Source organism: Bipolaris victoriae (genome assembly GCF_000527765.1).
Source record: "Bipolaris victoriae FI3 unplaced genomic scaffold scaffold_22, whole genome shotgun sequence".
NCBI lineage: Eukaryota > Fungi > Ascomycota > Dothideomycetes > Pleosporales > Pleosporaceae > Bipolaris > Bipolaris victoriae.
The window spans coordinates 215,727-233,915 of NW_014575370.1; the positions used below are offsets into that span (position 1 = coordinate 215,727).

The 18,189-nt window shown below is 51.9% G+C and overlaps 9 protein-coding genes across 9 annotated transcripts; 5 read left to right on the forward strand and 4 right to left on the reverse strand.

The window, feature by feature from the left end:
- Window positions 1-1,634: 1,634 nt before the first annotated feature.
- COCVIDRAFT_35776 (hypothetical protein) lies at window positions 1,635-3,601 on the reverse strand (the record flags this gene model as incomplete). Its single annotated transcript, XM_014703488.1, has 4 exons — window positions 1,635-1,846; window positions 1,900-2,477; window positions 2,672-2,874; window positions 2,930-3,601. The coding sequence occupies 4 exons, from the start codon at window positions 3,599-3,601 to the stop codon at window positions 1,635-1,637; spliced, it is 1,665 nt and encodes a 554-aa protein (XP_014558974.1).
- Window positions 3,602-4,175: 574 nt separating this feature from the next.
- COCVIDRAFT_92988 (hypothetical protein) lies at window positions 4,176-4,574 on the forward strand (the record flags this gene model as incomplete). Its single annotated transcript, XM_014703489.1, has 1 exon — window positions 4,176-4,574. The coding sequence occupies one exon, from the start codon at window positions 4,176-4,178 to the stop codon at window positions 4,572-4,574; it is 399 nt and encodes a 132-aa protein (XP_014558975.1).
- COCVIDRAFT_35777 (hypothetical protein) lies at window positions 4,574-5,683 on the forward strand (the record flags this gene model as incomplete). The annotated part of the gene is made up of 2 exons (XM_014703490.1): window positions 4,574-5,087; window positions 5,160-5,683. The coding sequence occupies 2 exons, from the start codon at window positions 4,574-4,576 to the stop codon at window positions 5,681-5,683; spliced, it is 1,038 nt and encodes a 345-aa protein (XP_014558976.1).
- A 543-nt stretch (window positions 5,684-6,226) lies between these two features.
- On the forward strand, window positions 6,227-9,194 carry COCVIDRAFT_14061 (hypothetical protein; the record flags this gene model as incomplete). Its single annotated transcript, XM_014703403.1, has 2 exons — window positions 6,227-6,371; window positions 6,427-9,194. The coding sequence occupies 2 exons, from the start codon at window positions 6,227-6,229 to the stop codon at window positions 9,192-9,194; spliced, it is 2,913 nt and encodes a 970-aa protein (XP_014558889.1).
- A 775-nt stretch (window positions 9,195-9,969) lies between these two features.
- Window positions 9,970-10,551, reverse strand: COCVIDRAFT_35779 (hypothetical protein; the record flags this gene model as incomplete). Its single annotated transcript, XM_014703491.1, has 3 exons — window positions 9,970-10,043; window positions 10,094-10,256; window positions 10,330-10,551. 3 exons carry the CDS (start codon window positions 10,549-10,551, stop codon window positions 9,970-9,972), a joined length of 459 nt encoding a protein of 152 aa, XP_014558977.1.
- Window positions 10,552-11,651: 1,100 nt separating this feature from the next.
- COCVIDRAFT_14063 (hypothetical protein) lies at window positions 11,652-12,671 on the forward strand (the record flags this gene model as incomplete). Its single annotated transcript, XM_014703404.1, has 1 exon — window positions 11,652-12,671. One exon carries the CDS (start codon window positions 11,652-11,654, stop codon window positions 12,669-12,671), a length of 1,020 nt encoding a protein of 339 aa, XP_014558890.1.
- Window positions 12,672-12,889: 218 nt separating this feature from the next.
- Window positions 12,890-14,551, reverse strand: COCVIDRAFT_35781 (GMC oxidoreductase; the record flags this gene model as incomplete). Its single annotated transcript, XM_014703492.1, has 1 exon — window positions 12,890-14,551. The coding sequence occupies one exon, from the start codon at window positions 14,549-14,551 to the stop codon at window positions 12,890-12,892; it is 1,662 nt and encodes a 553-aa protein (XP_014558978.1).
- A 1,177-nt stretch (window positions 14,552-15,728) lies between these two features.
- Window positions 15,729-16,322, forward strand: COCVIDRAFT_35782 (hypothetical protein; the record flags this gene model as incomplete). The annotated part of the gene is made up of 1 exon (XM_014703493.1): window positions 15,729-16,322. One exon carries the CDS (start codon window positions 15,729-15,731, stop codon window positions 16,320-16,322), a length of 594 nt encoding a protein of 197 aa, XP_014558979.1.
- A 422-nt stretch (window positions 16,323-16,744) lies between these two features.
- COCVIDRAFT_35783 (hypothetical protein) lies at window positions 16,745-18,007 on the reverse strand (the record flags this gene model as incomplete). Its single annotated transcript, XM_014703494.1, has 3 exons — window positions 16,745-17,334; window positions 17,393-17,605; window positions 17,659-18,007. 3 exons carry the CDS (start codon window positions 18,005-18,007, stop codon window positions 16,745-16,747), a joined length of 1,152 nt encoding a protein of 383 aa, XP_014558980.1.
- Window positions 18,008-18,189: the final 182 nt, after the last annotated feature.

Consider the following 18,189-nt stretch of genomic DNA (forward strand, 5'->3'; position numbering starts at 1 on the left):
ATGTTCCTAATGAGGAACCCTTCATTGAGAATCCGACTACACAACGACACACTGCAATGCCAATATCGATGAAGATCCTGATCTCACAGTCTAGATCTGCGACTACTGTTAGCAGTGCGATATGCACACCTATTTTGGGCCGCCCTGATTCTCCGCTCAAGTCCACTGACGAAAGGTCACTGGCGGAGACTAAATTGAGGGAAATAATAGAGTAGCTGCGAAATCTAGAAATCGAGACAGAGTCGAAATGCTCTGTTATCGACTTGAAAGAGACCAGCAAGTAGGACTAGCAAGACAGTAGCGTAGAAGGAGTATCAGAGGATATTGCGATAACAGCCTCCATACCTACATGTATGTGTGAGAGGAGGTTTTTCGCTTCAGTAGAAAATCCCTAGTATCAATCTTACTTTTCCTGCATCTAACTACTACTACTACCAAAACACCAATTACGTATCACAACAGTGCACCTTCCGCCTCTGACATCATACCCTCCTGTTCCTGTCCCCACTCACTCCCCATCTTTTTACTAACAGTACGCCTCTCCTGGGCCTATATTCCGGTCTATCCGGCCCTAGACTATGGCCACCCACGAGTACGACCGACGAACGACCGAAAGGAGGAGAGAGAGAAATTCGAAGCCAGGAAGCGAGTTCGTGATACGCATCCAACGAAAAGGCCAGTGTAGTACATAAGGCTATTCGTATACGTAAGTGTATACATGGGCGTAACCATCGTACATGCATACAAATACATAGTCCCTGCATGCAACATCAAGTACAATCAACTACGTAGGCGGCTCATCCGCGCCTCTCTGTCTCTCAGCTCCCCTCCTCGGGTACCTTCGCGCCGCCCGCACATTTGCCCAGCCCGTCTGTGCACAAAAAAAAACAGCCAATTAACCGCAGAACACGCTCGCTGGCGCGGCTAAAGTACGTATGCGGTCTCTGGTGCATATGCAATAGAAAACATGTACATGTCGCTTGGAAACGTCTACGTTTGAGGCTGAGCCTCTCTCGCTTGTCGTGAACAATTTGACCAATCGATCCCAGACAAGGTTTCATAATCGGAAAGAATTTTTTTTCTTTCTGTCGTTCCCTTCTCCTGTGTGATTTTTTTTTGGGGGGGGGGGGATTAAGGGCAAAATAGGGATGCGGTTTGCTAATTGGCTAACAAATGCCTCTCTCTCATTCTCTTATCTCTTGCAAACAGGAATCAAAGGAACCCATGGGATGGTCCGTGTTCTATGTGTGCGACCGTGCGCGCTTTTTTTCTTGCTACTATGACTCGCTATGTGGATCGGGTTTGTTGGGGCTGGCAATGTTGCAGTTTGCGGTGCTACTCTCGGCGATACGGGGGAAACTTCTCTCACACATACTACCAGGTCAGAATCCTACGTACTGCATTGTCTCTAGTGCTTAGTGGTGAGGAAAGGAGGCTGTGTAGTATGTACAGGAAATCGAGGAGGGGTATCAAGATTGCATTACTGGGAAAAAATAACAATAACGTCTTATACAATGAATGCGCTCGATATCTCATTGCAAAGTCGAGATTGGAGGACAACAACTCATGGAGTTTCGCCCTCTTTCACACTTCTTTGGCGTGATGCTATCATCGTACACATTAGAGCATCTCTCTTAGCGACTTGCCATGCTGGCTCTCCTAGCCTCAAGTATAGCGTCCTCGTGCGTTGGGGGTCCCTCGTAGTTCTTCTTACCCCAGACGAAATACCAGATGGTTGAGACGACGACGACAGCGGCAAGTACAACGGAGGCGTAGTTCATAGTTGCGGGGGTGACTTCGCGGAAAGTGGGCATGCAGAAGAGAGGAGTGGCAAGGGCAGACCAGGCTGTAGAGATTGTTAGTTTCCACTTGACTGTGGGCGTATACAGTAGAACATACCAAGAGCGACAACGTTGCAGAAGGTACCAAGCATTCCGAGGTGGAATTCTCCAGTCTTGACTTGCTTGCGGCCGGTAAGGAGCGAGACCAGGATAGGGGCTGCATAGCTCAATGTCAAGCAAATGACACCAACACCAGAGAAGGCATTGAAAGCGGCGGCGGCACCGAAGTAGATAACACCAAGGATGATCTGAATTCCCATGCTGAGCATCATGGCGTTGAGCGGCACGTCAAGCTTGGTGTTGACAGTCCTCCACAGCTTGTAGCCTGGGATAGCGCCATCACGAGAGAAGGCCCAGGTAGCACGAGATGCAGCAGTCGTGCATCCGATACCACAGATCAGTCCTAGGACAAGGAGGGGAACGAGCAATCCAATAGTTCCACCAGATGATCCTACTGCACTCTTGATAATGACGGGTACGGGCTGGCCAGAAACCAAAGCTGCGAGGTCGGCCTGGTTGGGGAGAACGAATACGAGAGGGATGAGGAAGACAAGGCCGCAGATAGTGTTCAATGCAACGGTGGCGACCATGGCTTTGGGGACTTGGGTGGCTGGCTCTCTGACTTCTTCACACATCCTATGTCAACTGTTAGCATTTGACTTGGTTTGGGTGGGAATTACTGCATATGGACAAGGCGGATGTCGCAATGGTATATGGGCTGCTAAGGGTGTGTCGCATAGGAATTGTTGCTTGGGAAGTGTCGCTTGGGAGTGTGCATTGGGCAGGAACAAGCTGTTTCAAGTTGCTTGGGCAGGCAAGGGGAGGCTCACGAGACGATCATTCCGGTGGAGGAGGTTGCGTAGGCAGCGTGGAGGAGTCCGACCATGAAAGACCATCCAGGGACCCATCCAGAGTTAGAGGGATCGAATTCAGTAAAGACGTATTCGGCGCTTCGACGGCCATTCTTCGCAATGGCAAGGACGCATATGACAATGGCAATCACACCGGCAAAGGTCCAGAAAATGGCAAAGGTCTGTTCGAGTGTAAGTGATGCGCATACAGCAAGGGAGTGAAAAGGGCAATCTCACATCGAGCCAGGGCAAGTACTTGTTGCCAAAGGCAGACACGCAGTTGCAGAGGAGGGTGATGGCAAGGAAGATGAGGAAAACTTGGTAGGGCTCGCCTGCCAGTACGCCAACACCTGGAGAGGATTCGTAGACATTGACGCATGCCACGACGAAGAGAGCGGTAGCAAAGTTGACCGAGAGAGTAATAGTAATGTTGCCGACTACGAAGCACCAACCACATATCCACGAGGCGATTTTGCGGTAAGCGGGGGGCGTAATCATGAAGGTTTGGTAGTAGACACCACCACTGGTGGGGTAAACACTGGTAATCTCGCCGAGGGAAGCGGCAACGGCGAGGATGATGAGGGATACAGCGAGCCAGCCCCAGATGATGTTGGTAGGGCCACCACCAACTACAGGATAGTAAAAGGTAGTTGCCAAACCGTAAGGGACGGAAGCCAAAACGAAGGACATGAAGGCGACTTGGGCAGTTGATCTTGAGCGCACCAGTTCGGCCTTGTAGCCCATGGCAGCGAGGAGGCCATCTGGATCGTTGTTGCCAGCAACATCGTCTCCAGAGCCCGAGTAGGTGTTGCCCAACTTGGAGTCCTTGTCGATGCCATTGGGGCGCAGGGCATGGCCGTGGTCAGCGGCATAGGCATCCGACTGGGTGCCGTAGCGGTAGTCAGACATGGTGGGCGTGTCGCTATCGTCTGTGAAGAGGGAGCCTGGAGTCGGAATGGGCCTTGGAAGTTGTCGCAAAACAAATGTCTGTGGCATGTGCCAGACGGCGGATCAGCGCAGGCTTTGAAGGGCTGCAGAGGAACGTCAGTGGGCGCATGGTCCAAGGCGACTAGACAGTTTGGAGACAAGTCTTGTCAGGCTACCCACACGAATGTCGGATGGCAAAAAGTGTGCCGAGCTTGGGATCCAATTGCTGGCGGGACGGGTTCGGATAGGGCTCCCCAGAGGGTCTTGGAAAAACACCGAGCATGTGGAAAGCAGGCCCTAATGCATCCACGCTCCGCGCTCCACTGCCTGGGTAATGAGAGGGTTTCTAGAAGTGGGCCAGACGTGGCGCTGCTGCGAGCCGATGATGAGCCGGCCGCCTGACGACATGCTTCAAGGAGAGTCCCTAGCAATGGCAATGCAACGCTGACCAAGGGCCAGCATCAAGCAGAGGCATGCGCTGATGATGAACGTGTGGGGAGTGAAGAAGGCATTTTGCAGCGCGCCGTGTTTGAATCTTGCGCCGAACCAATAGGACATGTCCGAGTGCATCTCCCAAGAGGGCCATGGCAGCCGCCCGCTTCGGCTCACACTCCAGATTCTGGCAGCGATCCGGGGCTACGGTCGCCCAAGCTACTCTACGTTACTGTTACTAGGCTGGAGCTGCATGGGCTCGTATCCGTGGAGCAAGTGTATGAATAAGGGGGGACAGGTAGGTAGAGAGGCTGATGCATTGATGGTGACAGTGGCTCTGCAAGACTTGTCCAGCTGTCTCGCCGGCCGAACGCGCCCTATAGTGTCAAATGCGGTAATGGCTATCAATGGGGTGGGGGGCACTGGAGCCATGGTGTGCATGTGTGGAGCAGCGCCCGGTATAAAGCGGAGATGGAGAGAAGGGGAGGCAGAACATACTGCATATACATACACAGATTCATGATGCATCACGAGATTGTCGCTCTTGAGAAGCAGCACCAGCCCCTCCCCGTCGACGGCTTCGCTTTTGCCCCGGGCACTACCTACAACCTCACAGCCTACGAATCAACCTCGTCGCGTGACCAACTTCACCAACGCATCCGCAATGCCACCATCATTATCGTGACGACAATTAGATTGGATGCCGAAACTTTGCACCCCACCATTACCCCCAATCTGCGCTACATAGCCGTCTCCGCAACAGGCACCGACCCAGTCGACCTCGATGCCTGTCGGTCACGCAACATTCGCGTAACAAACTGTCCGGGGGCTAATCTGGACGCCGTCTCAGAACACGCCATCAGCCTCTATTTCGCTGCCAGAAGGCGCACCGTGTTGCTCGACCGCATAACGCGAGCACAACCGAGCGAATGGAAAGACAAGGGTAGTGTCAACCACTACATGCGCCTTCCGGATGGCAAGCCACCCATTACGTGCAGGGACGAGGTCATGGGTGTTATCGGATACGGTGGTCTGGGTGCGTTTTGCTCGTTTTCCCTGCCCTGTTTAGGATGCAAGATCCTGGGCTGATCATAACCAACGACCACAGGCAAAAGGATAGCTGCATTGGGCAATGCACTCGGCATGCGCGTACTGGTTGCGAGTCGCAAGACACCCGCCACACCTGCACTCAGTGACATTCTTCCGGCCCCCGATACATCTGATGGCCGCATTCCTTTTGACGATGTCCTCCGCCAGTCTACCGTACTCGTCTTGTCGCTGCCCCGAACTTCTGAGACGCTCAATCTCATCTCCACACAGGAGCTCGCCAAGATGCATCCATACTCTGTCATCATCAACATAGCGCGGGGTGGTATCGTGCATGAGGCAGCTGTCGTCCAGGCTCTCAAGGAGAAGCGCATCGCCGGCTATGCCACTGATGTCTATCAAGTGGAGCCTGCTGGTGGACCTGAAGATACACCATTACTCGAGGAGGAGACGAAGGATCTGAACATCACCATGAGCCCGCACTTAGCGTGGTTCTCGCAAAGGACTATTAAGAATCTGGGGGACATCTTGAAGGAGACAGTAGAGGGGTGGGTAAGTGGCAACGAGATCAATGTCGTTGTATAGCAAGCCCCATACCCAAGGGCGAGAAACCGTGTCTGGTTTGTTATCTTTGAAGCCAATTAGATTCAGATCTCAACCCAGCCAGCCTAGAGATGACGGAAAACAATAAACTCTGGTACCGAGTGTACGGGCATATGCAAGACCCCGCGCCACATGCCTGGGATGATGTTGATGTTGTGGCGTTGAGGCTTGATGGTTGGAGTGTCGTCGGATTGGTGCAGGCCACGTGACTGATGATGAAACCCTAGGACCCCTGCTTGGCGGTTGCAAGGCAGCGGCGCATCGCCTCGGGCCATCAACTAACATCACGTCGGCTCTCTCTACGCGTCAGAACATCACCAATAACACCCTCCGCCCCCTCGAGCCGTCAATTCTTCCGCGCACTGCCATCCCTCGGTGGGTGTCGCGCGCACCTTTGCGCCCACCCTTTGTATCCCGCAACTGCAAGCCTTCCAGCCGCCGTCGGCTCTGGTTCCCCCGGCGGCAAGCCCGTCCCACAGCCGCCCCACCGACATATTCACCAGCTCCAGCTCCGTTACCACCACCATGTCGGGTTCAGTTGCAGTTGCACGCCCGTCGCAACCTCCACGTTTGCGTCGGGAGTCCCAACGACCCGGAGTCGCGCGCACCGCCACCCGCCAGTCCAACATGGAGGACGACAGCGCGAAGCCAGAAGAGGCCAGGAAATTTGGTATGTCCTTCGCCAAAAGGAGCATATGCCTTGCAACAACTAACATGTGGCCCAGTATACACGCAGCAAGATATCCTGGCCAAGCACAAGGGAAAGCCGCCTTCCCTCCGCGTATACCTGCACCCCAAGCACTTCCGTCTCAATGACTCCCAGGAGACACTGTCATATGCTTCGCCCATGCGCGAGCTTCTCCAGGCTATCAAGGACAAGGTGGTACCCCACAACATGGTAGAGGAGCTGTATGAGTTCAATACACCCTGGTACGACAACTGCCTCATTGTCGAAGTGCACGACTACCGCTCGAGCGGTGTGAAACCCAAGGACGATGCCAACAACACTGGAGAAGGGTCCACCAACGCTTTCTCAATCCATAACTATAACAACTTCATCACTCCATCTCCTTATGCTCCCTTTCCAGTCAACAAGCCTGAACAGAAGCCTACACAACCACCGGTTCAGAGCAAAGATGAGGACGTCAAAGAGGACAAAGAGAACATGCCTGCTCCTGGCCAGAACGGTACGCCAAACAAGCAGGCAGGACTCGGCAAGGTCAGGACCGTGGTACTCTTCCCAACTCCGCTGTCACACTTGGCCGACATACAGCTACTGGCTACGACGCCTGTTCCAGATATGGCCGCCTTGAAAAGGATGCAGGCTCAAGGCAGAGCTGCAGGTATGCCGCCAACCCCGATGACCGGTGTACCTTCGACGCCGACCTTCCCCAACGGCCCCAGCCCGAAGCGCCAAAAGATGGTCCTCGACGACACCAATCTTCACGAGTTCGAAGCCGAAGTCTTGAACACTACCTGTCCACCGCTATATTTGGAACCCACTAAGAGTTTTGGAGAATCGCTTGCACTCATGGATGCTATTACGCATCCGAACAACAAGAATCCTGCGCCTCCCCGCAAGACCCGCAAGAGGACGACTGCTGAATTGGCTGCTGACGAAGCTGAAGCGCAGGGTCTACAGCGTTTCATGCTTGCTGGTGACGAATTCCAAAGCGTCATGGCAGCCGCAGCTACTGGAAATGATGACAACGCAGTGCGTGCAGCCGCCAACTCGCAAACATTTGCACGTTTCAAGACCATTGCCAATATCCGGGCCAATCATGAAGAGAATGATCGACGAAAGAAGGAGGAGGACGCTCGCATTGCTCAGGCTAAACGACAGGCACAAATGGAGGCGGAACTTCAGAGGAAGAGGGAATTGGAGAGCAGACAACAGGCTGAAGTTGCTGAACGTCAACAAGCCGCCCTTCGGCAACAAGCACAACACCAGGCGCAGCTCCAGCAGAACCAATTGCAACAGACTCAATTGCAGCAGAACGAAGCCTTACGGGCCGCTGCGGCAGCACAGCACCAAATGGCGAATGCTGCGGCAGCACAAGTTACACAGACGCCTCAATCAGCAACACAGTCCCAATTTTCGCCAACGATACGCCAACAGACACCCATGACTGCCTCTGCGGCATCCCCACGGGTCGGTGGTCAAGCCTCACACCCCATTGGGGGCACTCCAATGGTGCCGTCGGCTTCCAACCAGGCCATCAACAGTCCAGCGCGACCGCCGTCTTCTATCTCCCATCACCAGAACCAAATGGCCCGATCAATCAGCCAGCAACAAAATCCAAGCCGCACTGGTACACCCCATATTGTTCAGGGTACCCCAGTCATGAACCCATCAATGCCGAATCGTAACATGACGCCTACGCCGAGTCGCATGAATCAGAATAGCCCATCTATGGCGATGCAAGGCCAGACACCGATGATGATGCAGACACCCCAACCCGGTCAAAACATGACCCCCGAAGCAATGCAGCAGCTTCGTGTGCAACAGATGCGGATGCAGCAGCTGCAGCAACAAGGAGGATCTCCGGGTAATCAACAACAACAAATGCAGCAAATGGCATTCCAAAAGGCCCAGCAACATATTCAGCAAACTGGTGTCCCTCCCAATCAAAACCCGCAGGCCTACCGCCAGCAGCTGGCACAGCACTATTTCCGTCAACTGCAACAGCAGCACCAAAACCAACAGCAGCAGCAACAGCAAATGGGCATGCAAAACATGTCAACCCAAGGGGCCATGCCGCAAAACGCTATGCCTCAACAAGGCATGGCTTTTGCTAACATGAGCTTGCAACAGATGCGGTTAAGGTATCAGCAACAAAAGGCAACAGTTATGCAGAATTACAGCAACACGCAAAGCATACCCCCACAGATCATGCAGCAGATGCAGCATATGGAGCTACAAATCAAGCAGCGGGAACAACGCGAACAGCAACAGGCGCAGATGGCACAGATGCAGAATGGCATGGGCAATCAAATGAACGGGGGTCAAATGGGGGGCATGCAGAATGCCAACCCTGCCAATCCAATGCAAATGCAGCAGTATCAACAGCTTCTCCAACAGCAACGCCAGGCAGCCGCAAATCAGAACCGAATCATGCAAATGCGCCAGCAGGCCATGGCAAATGGTGGCCAGTTACCGCAGGGTATGATGGGCAACATGAATGCCATGGGCGGCATGCAAGGCACGATGCAAGGCATGAACGCCATGGGCAACATGGGAAATGTCCAAGGCATGAACATGGGCCAGATGGGCCAGATGAACGGCGGCATGGGCGGCATGCAAAACGGGCAGATGAACACTGGTATGCAAGGCATGCAGAACATGCAAGGTATGCAAGGTATGAACCAGATGAATCAGATGAATCAGCAGCAGATGCAGCAGATGATGATGATGCGCCAAGCACAGCAGCAGGCTCAGCGGATGGGGCAACCGGGCGGTCAGCAAGGCGGCGACATGGGATGGACTGGTTAACCAGCGTGAGCCTGCTTAAGAGGAGAACTCGGTCGATGAATACCGTTATACCCTGCCGTTGTTTTGTGTTTCATTATCCTTTGGCGTTTTCTTCCAGGAAACGGAAAACAATCCGAGATCTGGATTGGATACCAATGGGTGTTTTGGGAGCATTTGCAGGGCGAAATGAAAAAAAGAAAGTTGCTTCAAGATACCCCTGGTCTGGGATGGGTTTCCGTTTTTTTATGGCAATTTTGTACTGTTTTCTCGCCAGCGCTGTTGATGTGGTGCGGTTTGGTGCCGCATATTTCATCTGGAAATGTCCATAGTTTTACTTTCTTGTAGCGATTTATAAGTAGCATCTGAAATGACATTGTTAGGAAGGAAAGCATATAGTTGAATGATGTTGATTTATGAGTGTATCTTGTTGGACTTCAGTGACAAATTCATTATTCTCCTGGTCTTGGCGAACATGTTCCGCCAGCCACAAAGTTTCTTCTGCATAGTGACGTCTGGCAAGTGGGAAAAACAAACATAATGTGCATCAACAACTTGAACCATTTCTTAATCAACCCTGTTCATCACTTCCAACTTGGCAGTGGATACGAAGTGTTTGTGCCGTTCATTTTCTTTAACGCTACTACTATCATACAAGACAATTTCCATCCAGTTTCTAGCATACGCTGACATTTACTTTTCAGCAGCTACAGGGCAACTTTGGCGGCTATGCGATAAAGTCACCCGTAAATGTAAAGTTCTGCGGACTCGATTCGCCGCAGTGCCTTGGTTTCGAACACTATTTCTTCGAAGCGGCCTGAGCAAGGTCGGCGAGAGCCTCGCGGCGCTTGAACTTGGCGTCTTGGATCACACCTAGAGTATGTTAGCCTGGAAAGTAAAATCAAAAGAAAGCGAGTACATACTGGCATCAGCGTCACTGCTGAAGTTGCCAGACCATGTGACGAAAGTCTGTCCCTGGTGCTTGCCAGATGTGACGGGGTATGCACGAATGGTAGAGACGACCGAAGAGTATGAGAGCTCTGGCTTGGAAGTAATGACGGAGTACGTAATGAAGTGGTCGATGGACTAAAATTTTCCAAATTAGCGACTTGTGAAGAAAAAAAAAAGAAACCACAGAAAGGATGAAAAAATTACGTACTGAGTGCTCCTCCTGCTTCACCTCGAGCTCAGTGCCGTCCTTGAATGTCCACTTGACGATGTCGGTCTCGTCGGATGTGCCCTTGACGAACTCGCTCTTCTCGAGCTTGGTCCAGAACTTGCTGAAGTCCTGGAGCTTGATCAGGTGCCAGACATCACTGAAGGGCGCCTCGATGACAGCAGACTCGTGGACGGAGGTGGAGGTGGGGATGGCTGTGGACATGGTGGTTGTATTTTTCCTTTGTTAACAATTGAAGTTGCAGAAATTGATTTCAGTGGAGGTGAAAAGAAGACGTGAGTGGAGATTAGAGTGGATGGTTGAAAGCAGTGGAAAGAGAAGTTTAGGTGGGGCACCATTGCTTGTTGCAAACCTATAGCGTCATGGCAGAGCTCGCGGCAGAGCTAATGGCAGCTACCCCTCCCCCGCGCCGTTCCTGCTTGGACAGTCTCGCCACCCCAGCCTTGTGCAAGACGAGATATCATCGAATCATGCGTCATCAACTTGTTGTAACTGGTTCCTTTGGTGAGCTACTCTCTTGGCACCTTGACATACTTGCTCGTTGCAACTTGTTCTAGATCCAGCTCAAGGAGTCTAAGGAACATCGAATGATTGCCATAAACCAAAGTCTGTAAGTAAACCAATACTCTATACCTAATGGAAAAAAGGAGAGATTACCAGACTACGGGGTATACGTTCTCCTAGTCAAGATACAGCCTCACTCATGTCGTTGACGACCAAGAGCCCTCTTGACACACTTCCCCCTTTCTTTCTCATCATTCCTCGTCCTTCCTTATCATTCTAATGCATTGGTCACTTAACATCCAACTCGGACAATAGAAGCTACCGACAGTCTTGTCAGCCATGCCTTGAGCACACCGTTTTTGTAGCCCAGGCAGCCAATCATATCTTCTTTGCTACAGCCACCGCCACATCGGAGGAAACTAGCCTCCGGTTTCACCGACCACTCGGACGCGCAACACCCTACTGCCTACCTATAACGTGGTCAGACAACGCTCTAGACACTGCATAGAGGAGCTTGTCATCGATGATCCTTCTCGTTGTTTCTGTATGTTTCTGAGGAAACTTGAAATATAGCATGCCATTGGCTTTCGATATCGATGGCGTATAGTGTGACTGACTGGAAGCTGTGGCGATAACAGCGAAGGGGGGTCGCACGTACGTACGCTTGCACGTGCAAAGTGATGCCTGGAGCCTTTTGCTGTGTATAATATGCTTGAAAAGGTAGGCGATATTTTACATCAACCAGACACTCAGTCTACACCTTCTCATCAGTCCATTATCATAATCTACAAATTATCAATATGCCTTCAGTTGCATACATGAACCAGTCAGCGCCTTTCTGGGACTTCATCGCAAGTCTTGAACAGCAAGGCGCTCAACAATCTCGCTCTGGCCAGAACCGCGAAGACGGTGCTGAGAATGAGCAAGGACCCCAGGGTCCTCCGGATCCATTTGCCCCTTGGACTTGGGGCCATGGATTCTTCGGTGGCGGTAGAGGAATGCCTCATCGTGGTGGTCCTCCTCGCGCCCATCATGAACACCAGCCTGCAGGCGAAAAGGATGCAGAGATGGACGATGCAAACGACAATGGGGAGGGCCCATCTGGTACCTCCGGTTCTGATAACGAAGCCCGTGGCGAGGACTGTTCAGGCAGACGAGAACGCCATGGTCGTTGTGGTGGAGGACCACGCGGCCGCTGTGGACCTGGTGGCAGGGGTGGCTTTGGGCCTCGCCACGGTCCTGGACCGCACCATGGATTCGGTTCCCACCATGGCCCTTACCATGGCGGTCGCCGCGGAGGGTGGGGCCCATGGGGACACGGGGGTCCACATGGAGGCGGTCCCTTCGGTTTCGGAGGCAGCCCTTTCGACCCATCCACCTTTGTCACTCATCTTTTCAACCAGTTCAACGACTCCAGTCCTTCGAACGATGACTCTGGAAACAAGGCTAGATCATCCGGAAACGAAGACCACACTCCTGAAGCCGACATTTTCGACACTGAATCAGCTTATGTGGTCCACATCTCCCTTCCTGGAGCTAAGAAGGAAGACATTGGTGTGAACTGGGACGCCGAGAAGAGCGAGTTGAGCGTTGCTGGTGTTATATACCGTCCCGGCAATGAAGAATTCTTGAAGACACTTGCTGTTGACGAGAGGAAGGTGGGCGCTTTTGAGAGGAAGATTCGTCTAGGAACAAGAGTCAACCCCGCAAGCATTGATGCTGATGGCATCACTGCCAAGTTGGAGGACGGTGTGTTGAGGGTTGAAGTGCCCAAGCTGGACTCGGGCTACGTAGAGATCCGCAAAGTGGATATCGAGTAGTTTTCTCGAGGAGCTGGGCGAAGTAGTAATGGGGTAGCATATAGTGGTATGTGGGGATGCTCTTTTGCGTTCTCATACGGAGAATAGGTACTTGTAATGAATATATTTCCTAAGTAGTGAACATCATGAACATTATGCTATTATGTAAGCCGTTCTCATCCATCTCATACCGAGTGACTTGCCATCTTACCCACTTCCGTCCATCCCTTACCGAAGATTTAGGCCTTCCCAGCAACGAGATCAGCACACAACTCTGCTAATGCATAAATAGTGCAAGAAGGCATAGCAGCAATCGGTTCCGGGAAAACACTGGCATCGCAAACCCTAAGCCCTTCGACTCCTTTGACTCTAAACGCATCGTCCAACACCGTTCCCAACGCACATGTGCCCATGGGATGACAAATCGTACCTGCAAACTGCGCAATCCTTGCATCAATTTCTTCATCGCTACTCTTCGTCGTCAGCGCAGAGAACTGCGCACCCGTAGGCGGAACCTCGCCCTCGACCTCCGCAGCCAACGGCCCTGTCTCTACCAAGCGCAAGTTCTCACGCACAGCGCGGCGCAGAATAAACCGATCGGTGCTAGTAGAAAGAAAGCGCGGATCACACACAGGTTTATCGTTGGGATCCGCCGAACTCAACGTTACACTACCGCGAGAAAGCGGAAGCATATGGAATGCACATAGCGAAATATGAGCGCCATCTTCCTTGACCGTGGGAAAGATGGTCGGATCAGCAAGAAAAGGGTAGTAAACCACCAGACTAGCATAGTGGCACCGATTCGGCCGTAGTAGCACATCCCCCTCTTGCGGTTCATCAATGCGGATGCCATCGTCCTTGAGGTACGGAGAAAGTTCTGTATCAGGGATATTTGCGAACAAGCTAAAATCAAAGGGGAGACCCTGGCCGTACGATGGTACCGCGAGCCCGTTGAACGGGCGGGCGTAGCCTTTTGAGGCGTCTTTGAGCTTGAAGAACATCGTTATGGCGTTGTGGTCGCAGAGGTTCTGGCCTACGGCGGGTGAATCGACGGTTTGGGGGATGTTGTGTTTGGCCAGTTCGTTGGCGGGGCCGATACCAGATAGCATCAAGATTTTTGGGGAGACCTGAGTCCCGCATGAGACTATGACTTCCTTGTTCGCCATGATGCGTTTGCCGGAGGTAAGTTCGACTCCAATGGCTCGCTTTGAGTCGTCGAGGAGAATGCGAGCGACGGATGTATCGCAAAGAACCTCGACGCCGCTTAGGTCGTATACTCTGGCACTGTGTTGTCGTGTCGCAGTAGACTCGGAAGTAGCACGCCAGCACTGGGTGATATCCCCCAGACCCGTCGGGTCTCCCCTGGTTGGATTGTACTTGTGGCCCAGGTTCTCTGCACTCTCTTGGAGAATATTTCGGATTGGATATTGTCTTCCACCTACGGTATGAATCTTGCCCTCGAAGCCATAGCGCTCTTTGTCAGCTGTCGCATCGAAATGCGTCTCTAGGCGTTTGTAGTACTTTTCCATGTTGCCATATTTGAATCTTGCATTTCCCGCTCTTTCAGCCATGACGTCTAGATCAGCAGCAGAGGCTCGCATCCACAACCCAATGTTGACACCACTTGATCCTGACAACAAACGGCCTGCAACATTCATGATGTTCCTGCCACCCAGATGCTCTTGTGGTGTGGTTGAGTAATCTATGAGGAAACCTTTCTGGAATAGCGGCATCCAGTTGATTGGGTCTGCGACATTGTCGATAGTGGGATCGTCCACTGCATTTGGACCTGCTTCGAGCAATGCGATACTAGAGTTAGGTAGGTATTCTTTGAGACGAGAAGCAATCACGACACCAGCGGTGCCTCCGCCTGCGATGATGTAGTCGAATGAGGACTCCATTGTGGCTGTGGGATCAGGAATGATTAGATCCAAGCATGGTGTGGTGGGCCACCAACAGAGGGCTACTTATACGTCTTTCAAAGTGAGTTCTTAGTCGTTGATTCGACTAATTTCGTACATTGTACGCGACTGCGAGGGTGAGCTTTTAGTTGTTGGAGGCCTTGCCGGGCGCTTACATGCTCGTCTTGACCAGCTTTTTCTCCTAAATCGGCAGCGCAAGGTGTATTGATCTGCCAATAGATTCTACGGGGCGTATTCTGATTGCAATTGCCTCGGTTAAACAAGGAAAGATGATTCGTTGGGTAAACAAGAATGAATGATGTTAACGTAAGATTGGTGGTCGAACTAGGTTAGGTAGAATACGTTGTAAGACTTCCACGGCCACATCTTCGCCAAAATGATAAGCGTCTGATCAAATCTTACCCCAGAATCTTGTCATGCAATGTCTTTGGTGTATAAGTGGGGTTCTTCATGATAAGCGCGAATGAGATCTGCACTCAAAAGTGACAGTAATGAATATTCCCTTTTTCGTTACCATGATTCGCTCCAACTGGCTCAGAGGCCCGTGTGCATGAAAAATCAATTGGTCAATGTCGAGCAGACACCTTAGGCGAGATGGCAGCAGGATAGTGTCATTCGCTTCGACATGCATCTTCATTCAGGCATGTCCAAACAGGTATGAACTGACAAACTCCGTTTGCCTCCTTGTTTACTTTTGCACTGGGTCATCGATTGGGTGGAGAGGATCTCACTTGTTAGAACATGAGTTTGCAGCCAGCAGAGTGCTGGGATTGCTCTAGCAGGTGGTTGGTAGGTATGTTCGGGGTGATTGTGCCCGATTGGGTTTAGAATTTCGCTATTGTTGATCCATGAGCTCATCTGGCAGGCACATGCTGAGGCTGGCAGTGACCCCTGAGTAGACTACACTATATCTTGTATAGAGTATCCCCGGCGAGGATCCTTAAGTGTATCTCGGTAGTACATATATTCCCAATGTAGCGATGCATCGGTAGATGAAAGGGATTTCCGTTGGTAAACATGGAGCTTGTGACGCTCCATTCACTCCATCAAACGGGTCTCACCTTCCCAATTACGTCAACGCCATCCCTAAAGCTATTTGAACCCACCTCTCACTCTTCACTATTTGACAGCTACCAACTCACATCCAACCACTACCATGTCTTCAACTCGGAAGTTCCCTACAGTTGATATTGAAGCAAAAGACGACATGGTGAATGAGCATACTACCAACAGCGCCCGCACAAACAATACATCTGCGCCTGCACCGCCCAAGCTGGCCCCTACCTCTAGCGCCAATATGCCCTTGTCGGACGTGAACATCGCGAGCAACACTCCACGCCTTGCATCTCCCTTGCACACACCCTCAACACCCGGCCATTTCATCAACCAAGAGCCAAACCCGACGTCCTTGTCCCGCTCTCCAACTCTCGTTTCTAGCATCTTCCCGACCGAGCTACCTCTCCGCACCCCGCCTCGCCCTTCGCTCATCAGCCGTGTATTCAGCCTATCACCGCCGTCTGCGCATGCAGCTCGCGCTGGAAATCGCGAACCTCGCACTTTTCATACACCGGACATTGAGATGGGTAGGCAGGAGCGCTTGACACATGTCTTGCAGCGAGATGAGAGGGCCAAGAAGATCAAGAAGACCAAGTTTGTGTTGCTGCTAATGGGTGGGACGACGCTTTGTTTAGCGATGGGTGTAATGGTGTTTTTGATTGTGAAGTTTTCGGCGGAGGATGATGGACATTAGTGCGTATGGATGGGCGCAGGGATGGATGATTGGCGTCAGGGGATTCCAGGAACAACGGAAAAGAAGGACTGAGTTTATCTCCCTCTGTCTCTGTAAGGCTGAAGAAGTGGGACAGTGAAGTCCGGTTAGGCTGATCAGTTCCTTATCTGACGCGGACATGATGATTTACCGAATGGAAACCAATTCGTCAATTCTTAGAAAATAAAATGAGCTTATGTGTACGGACATGAAAAATTACCCCATTTGGGAAACCATTCGAGCATGCGCAGAAGGCATACGATGTCAGGAACGCCCCGCAGCCAGAATGTACAGAAACATGTGGAGAAAACCTCACTTCGTTTCATTAACAATACATGAATTTTCTTTTGTATTCGCATTAGCGGTTATGATTAGTTATTACAATACATCACTAAATCACTAAATCATCGCCTTCGTTGAGGGCCAGACAGAATGCATCCATCCGCACAAGCCGGGTCGGTACTGTTATACGCAATCTCGCCCACACTCGCACCGGGCTCCACACTCGGATCTCTGGGAATCGAAAACATGCGTCCATCCTCTGGCGCAACTACCGTCTCAAGGATATCGCCAAAAGCATTCAGAACATTGGCAATAGGCTGGCCCTTTGAAACAGGCTCATCAACGCTGACAAGCGTCTCTACGAAACCACCGTACTGCGTGTACGTATCGTGGAAGGTGGTAATGACATAGGTCTTGCTTAGGTCGGGCTCGACAGTCGTGTTGGAAGGAGTGATTTTCAAATCGACCATGACGCGGTTTACGTAGTCGACTACGCGGTTTACGAGGGTGGTGTTCCAGACTCTGGCTTGGCCCATTTCGACGGTGAGAGAGGGGATGCCGTAGTCGACAAACGTAGTCTCGATGGAGCCGGGCTCGCCGACGTCGATTTTCAACGTATCGGGCTGGAGGAGCTTGGCGAGGCGCTCGACGTAGGGGAGGCGGAAGTCCGCATAGCACCATAGAGAGGTGTCTGCGCCCGTGCTGGGAGTGTCTAGTAAACGTTTGTTAGTTGGAAGTTCTAGGTATGAATTTGGGCGTAAAGAACGTACGGAGATCGATACCAACATCGACGTTGCTGGTGTTGGCCCAGATCTGGTTCCAGATGTTGTAGGCAAGGATGTTCGGTCCACTGCCTCCTTCCGTAGGTGCAATGCCAGGGAAAATGCGGTTCACGTTGATAAGAGATCCGCTTCCGGCAGCAGTGTAGTAGTTGCGCTGACTCATGTAGATTCCCATTGGGTTGATGGTCGGGATACCAATGACTAGATCCAGATTAGCCTCGGATTTCAAGATGACGACTAGTAGAACATCATACCAGTGCCATTGAGTGTTGCAACCTGGTCCTGGAGCTGCTCGAAGACGCGCTGAACCACGCGAACTGGATTCAGCTCATCACCGTGAATGGTACCCGAAAGCGACAGTTTCTTGCCTGTGTGCAGACTCTCCTCTGTTCCGCGCGCGACCATGATAGGAATGTAAACCGGGTGTCCGCCATTGAGCTCGCCCGCGCGCATGTAATACTTGGAGACTGTCTGCGGCGGCACGTCCGCCAGGTTGAGGCCCTGAATAACAGGAACTCCGTTCACAACATCGCCGGTGAAATTGAGCGCGTGTGAGCTGCCGACGAGAGCCGCCGTGGTCGCAATTGCCGAGAGAAGCTGCATTTTCGCGTAGAGCTGGCTGAGGCTGCGATTGCCATGCTAGAGCTTACCAACGCCCATTTTATACGTCTACCATGGCCCGATAAGACTTCAACCGTGTTGCTCCAACTGTCCATCCTAATAGAACTGTTTGTCGCAAACAGGAAGGTCGGCATGGGTGTTGTCCACTCAGTGACGGTGCCCAG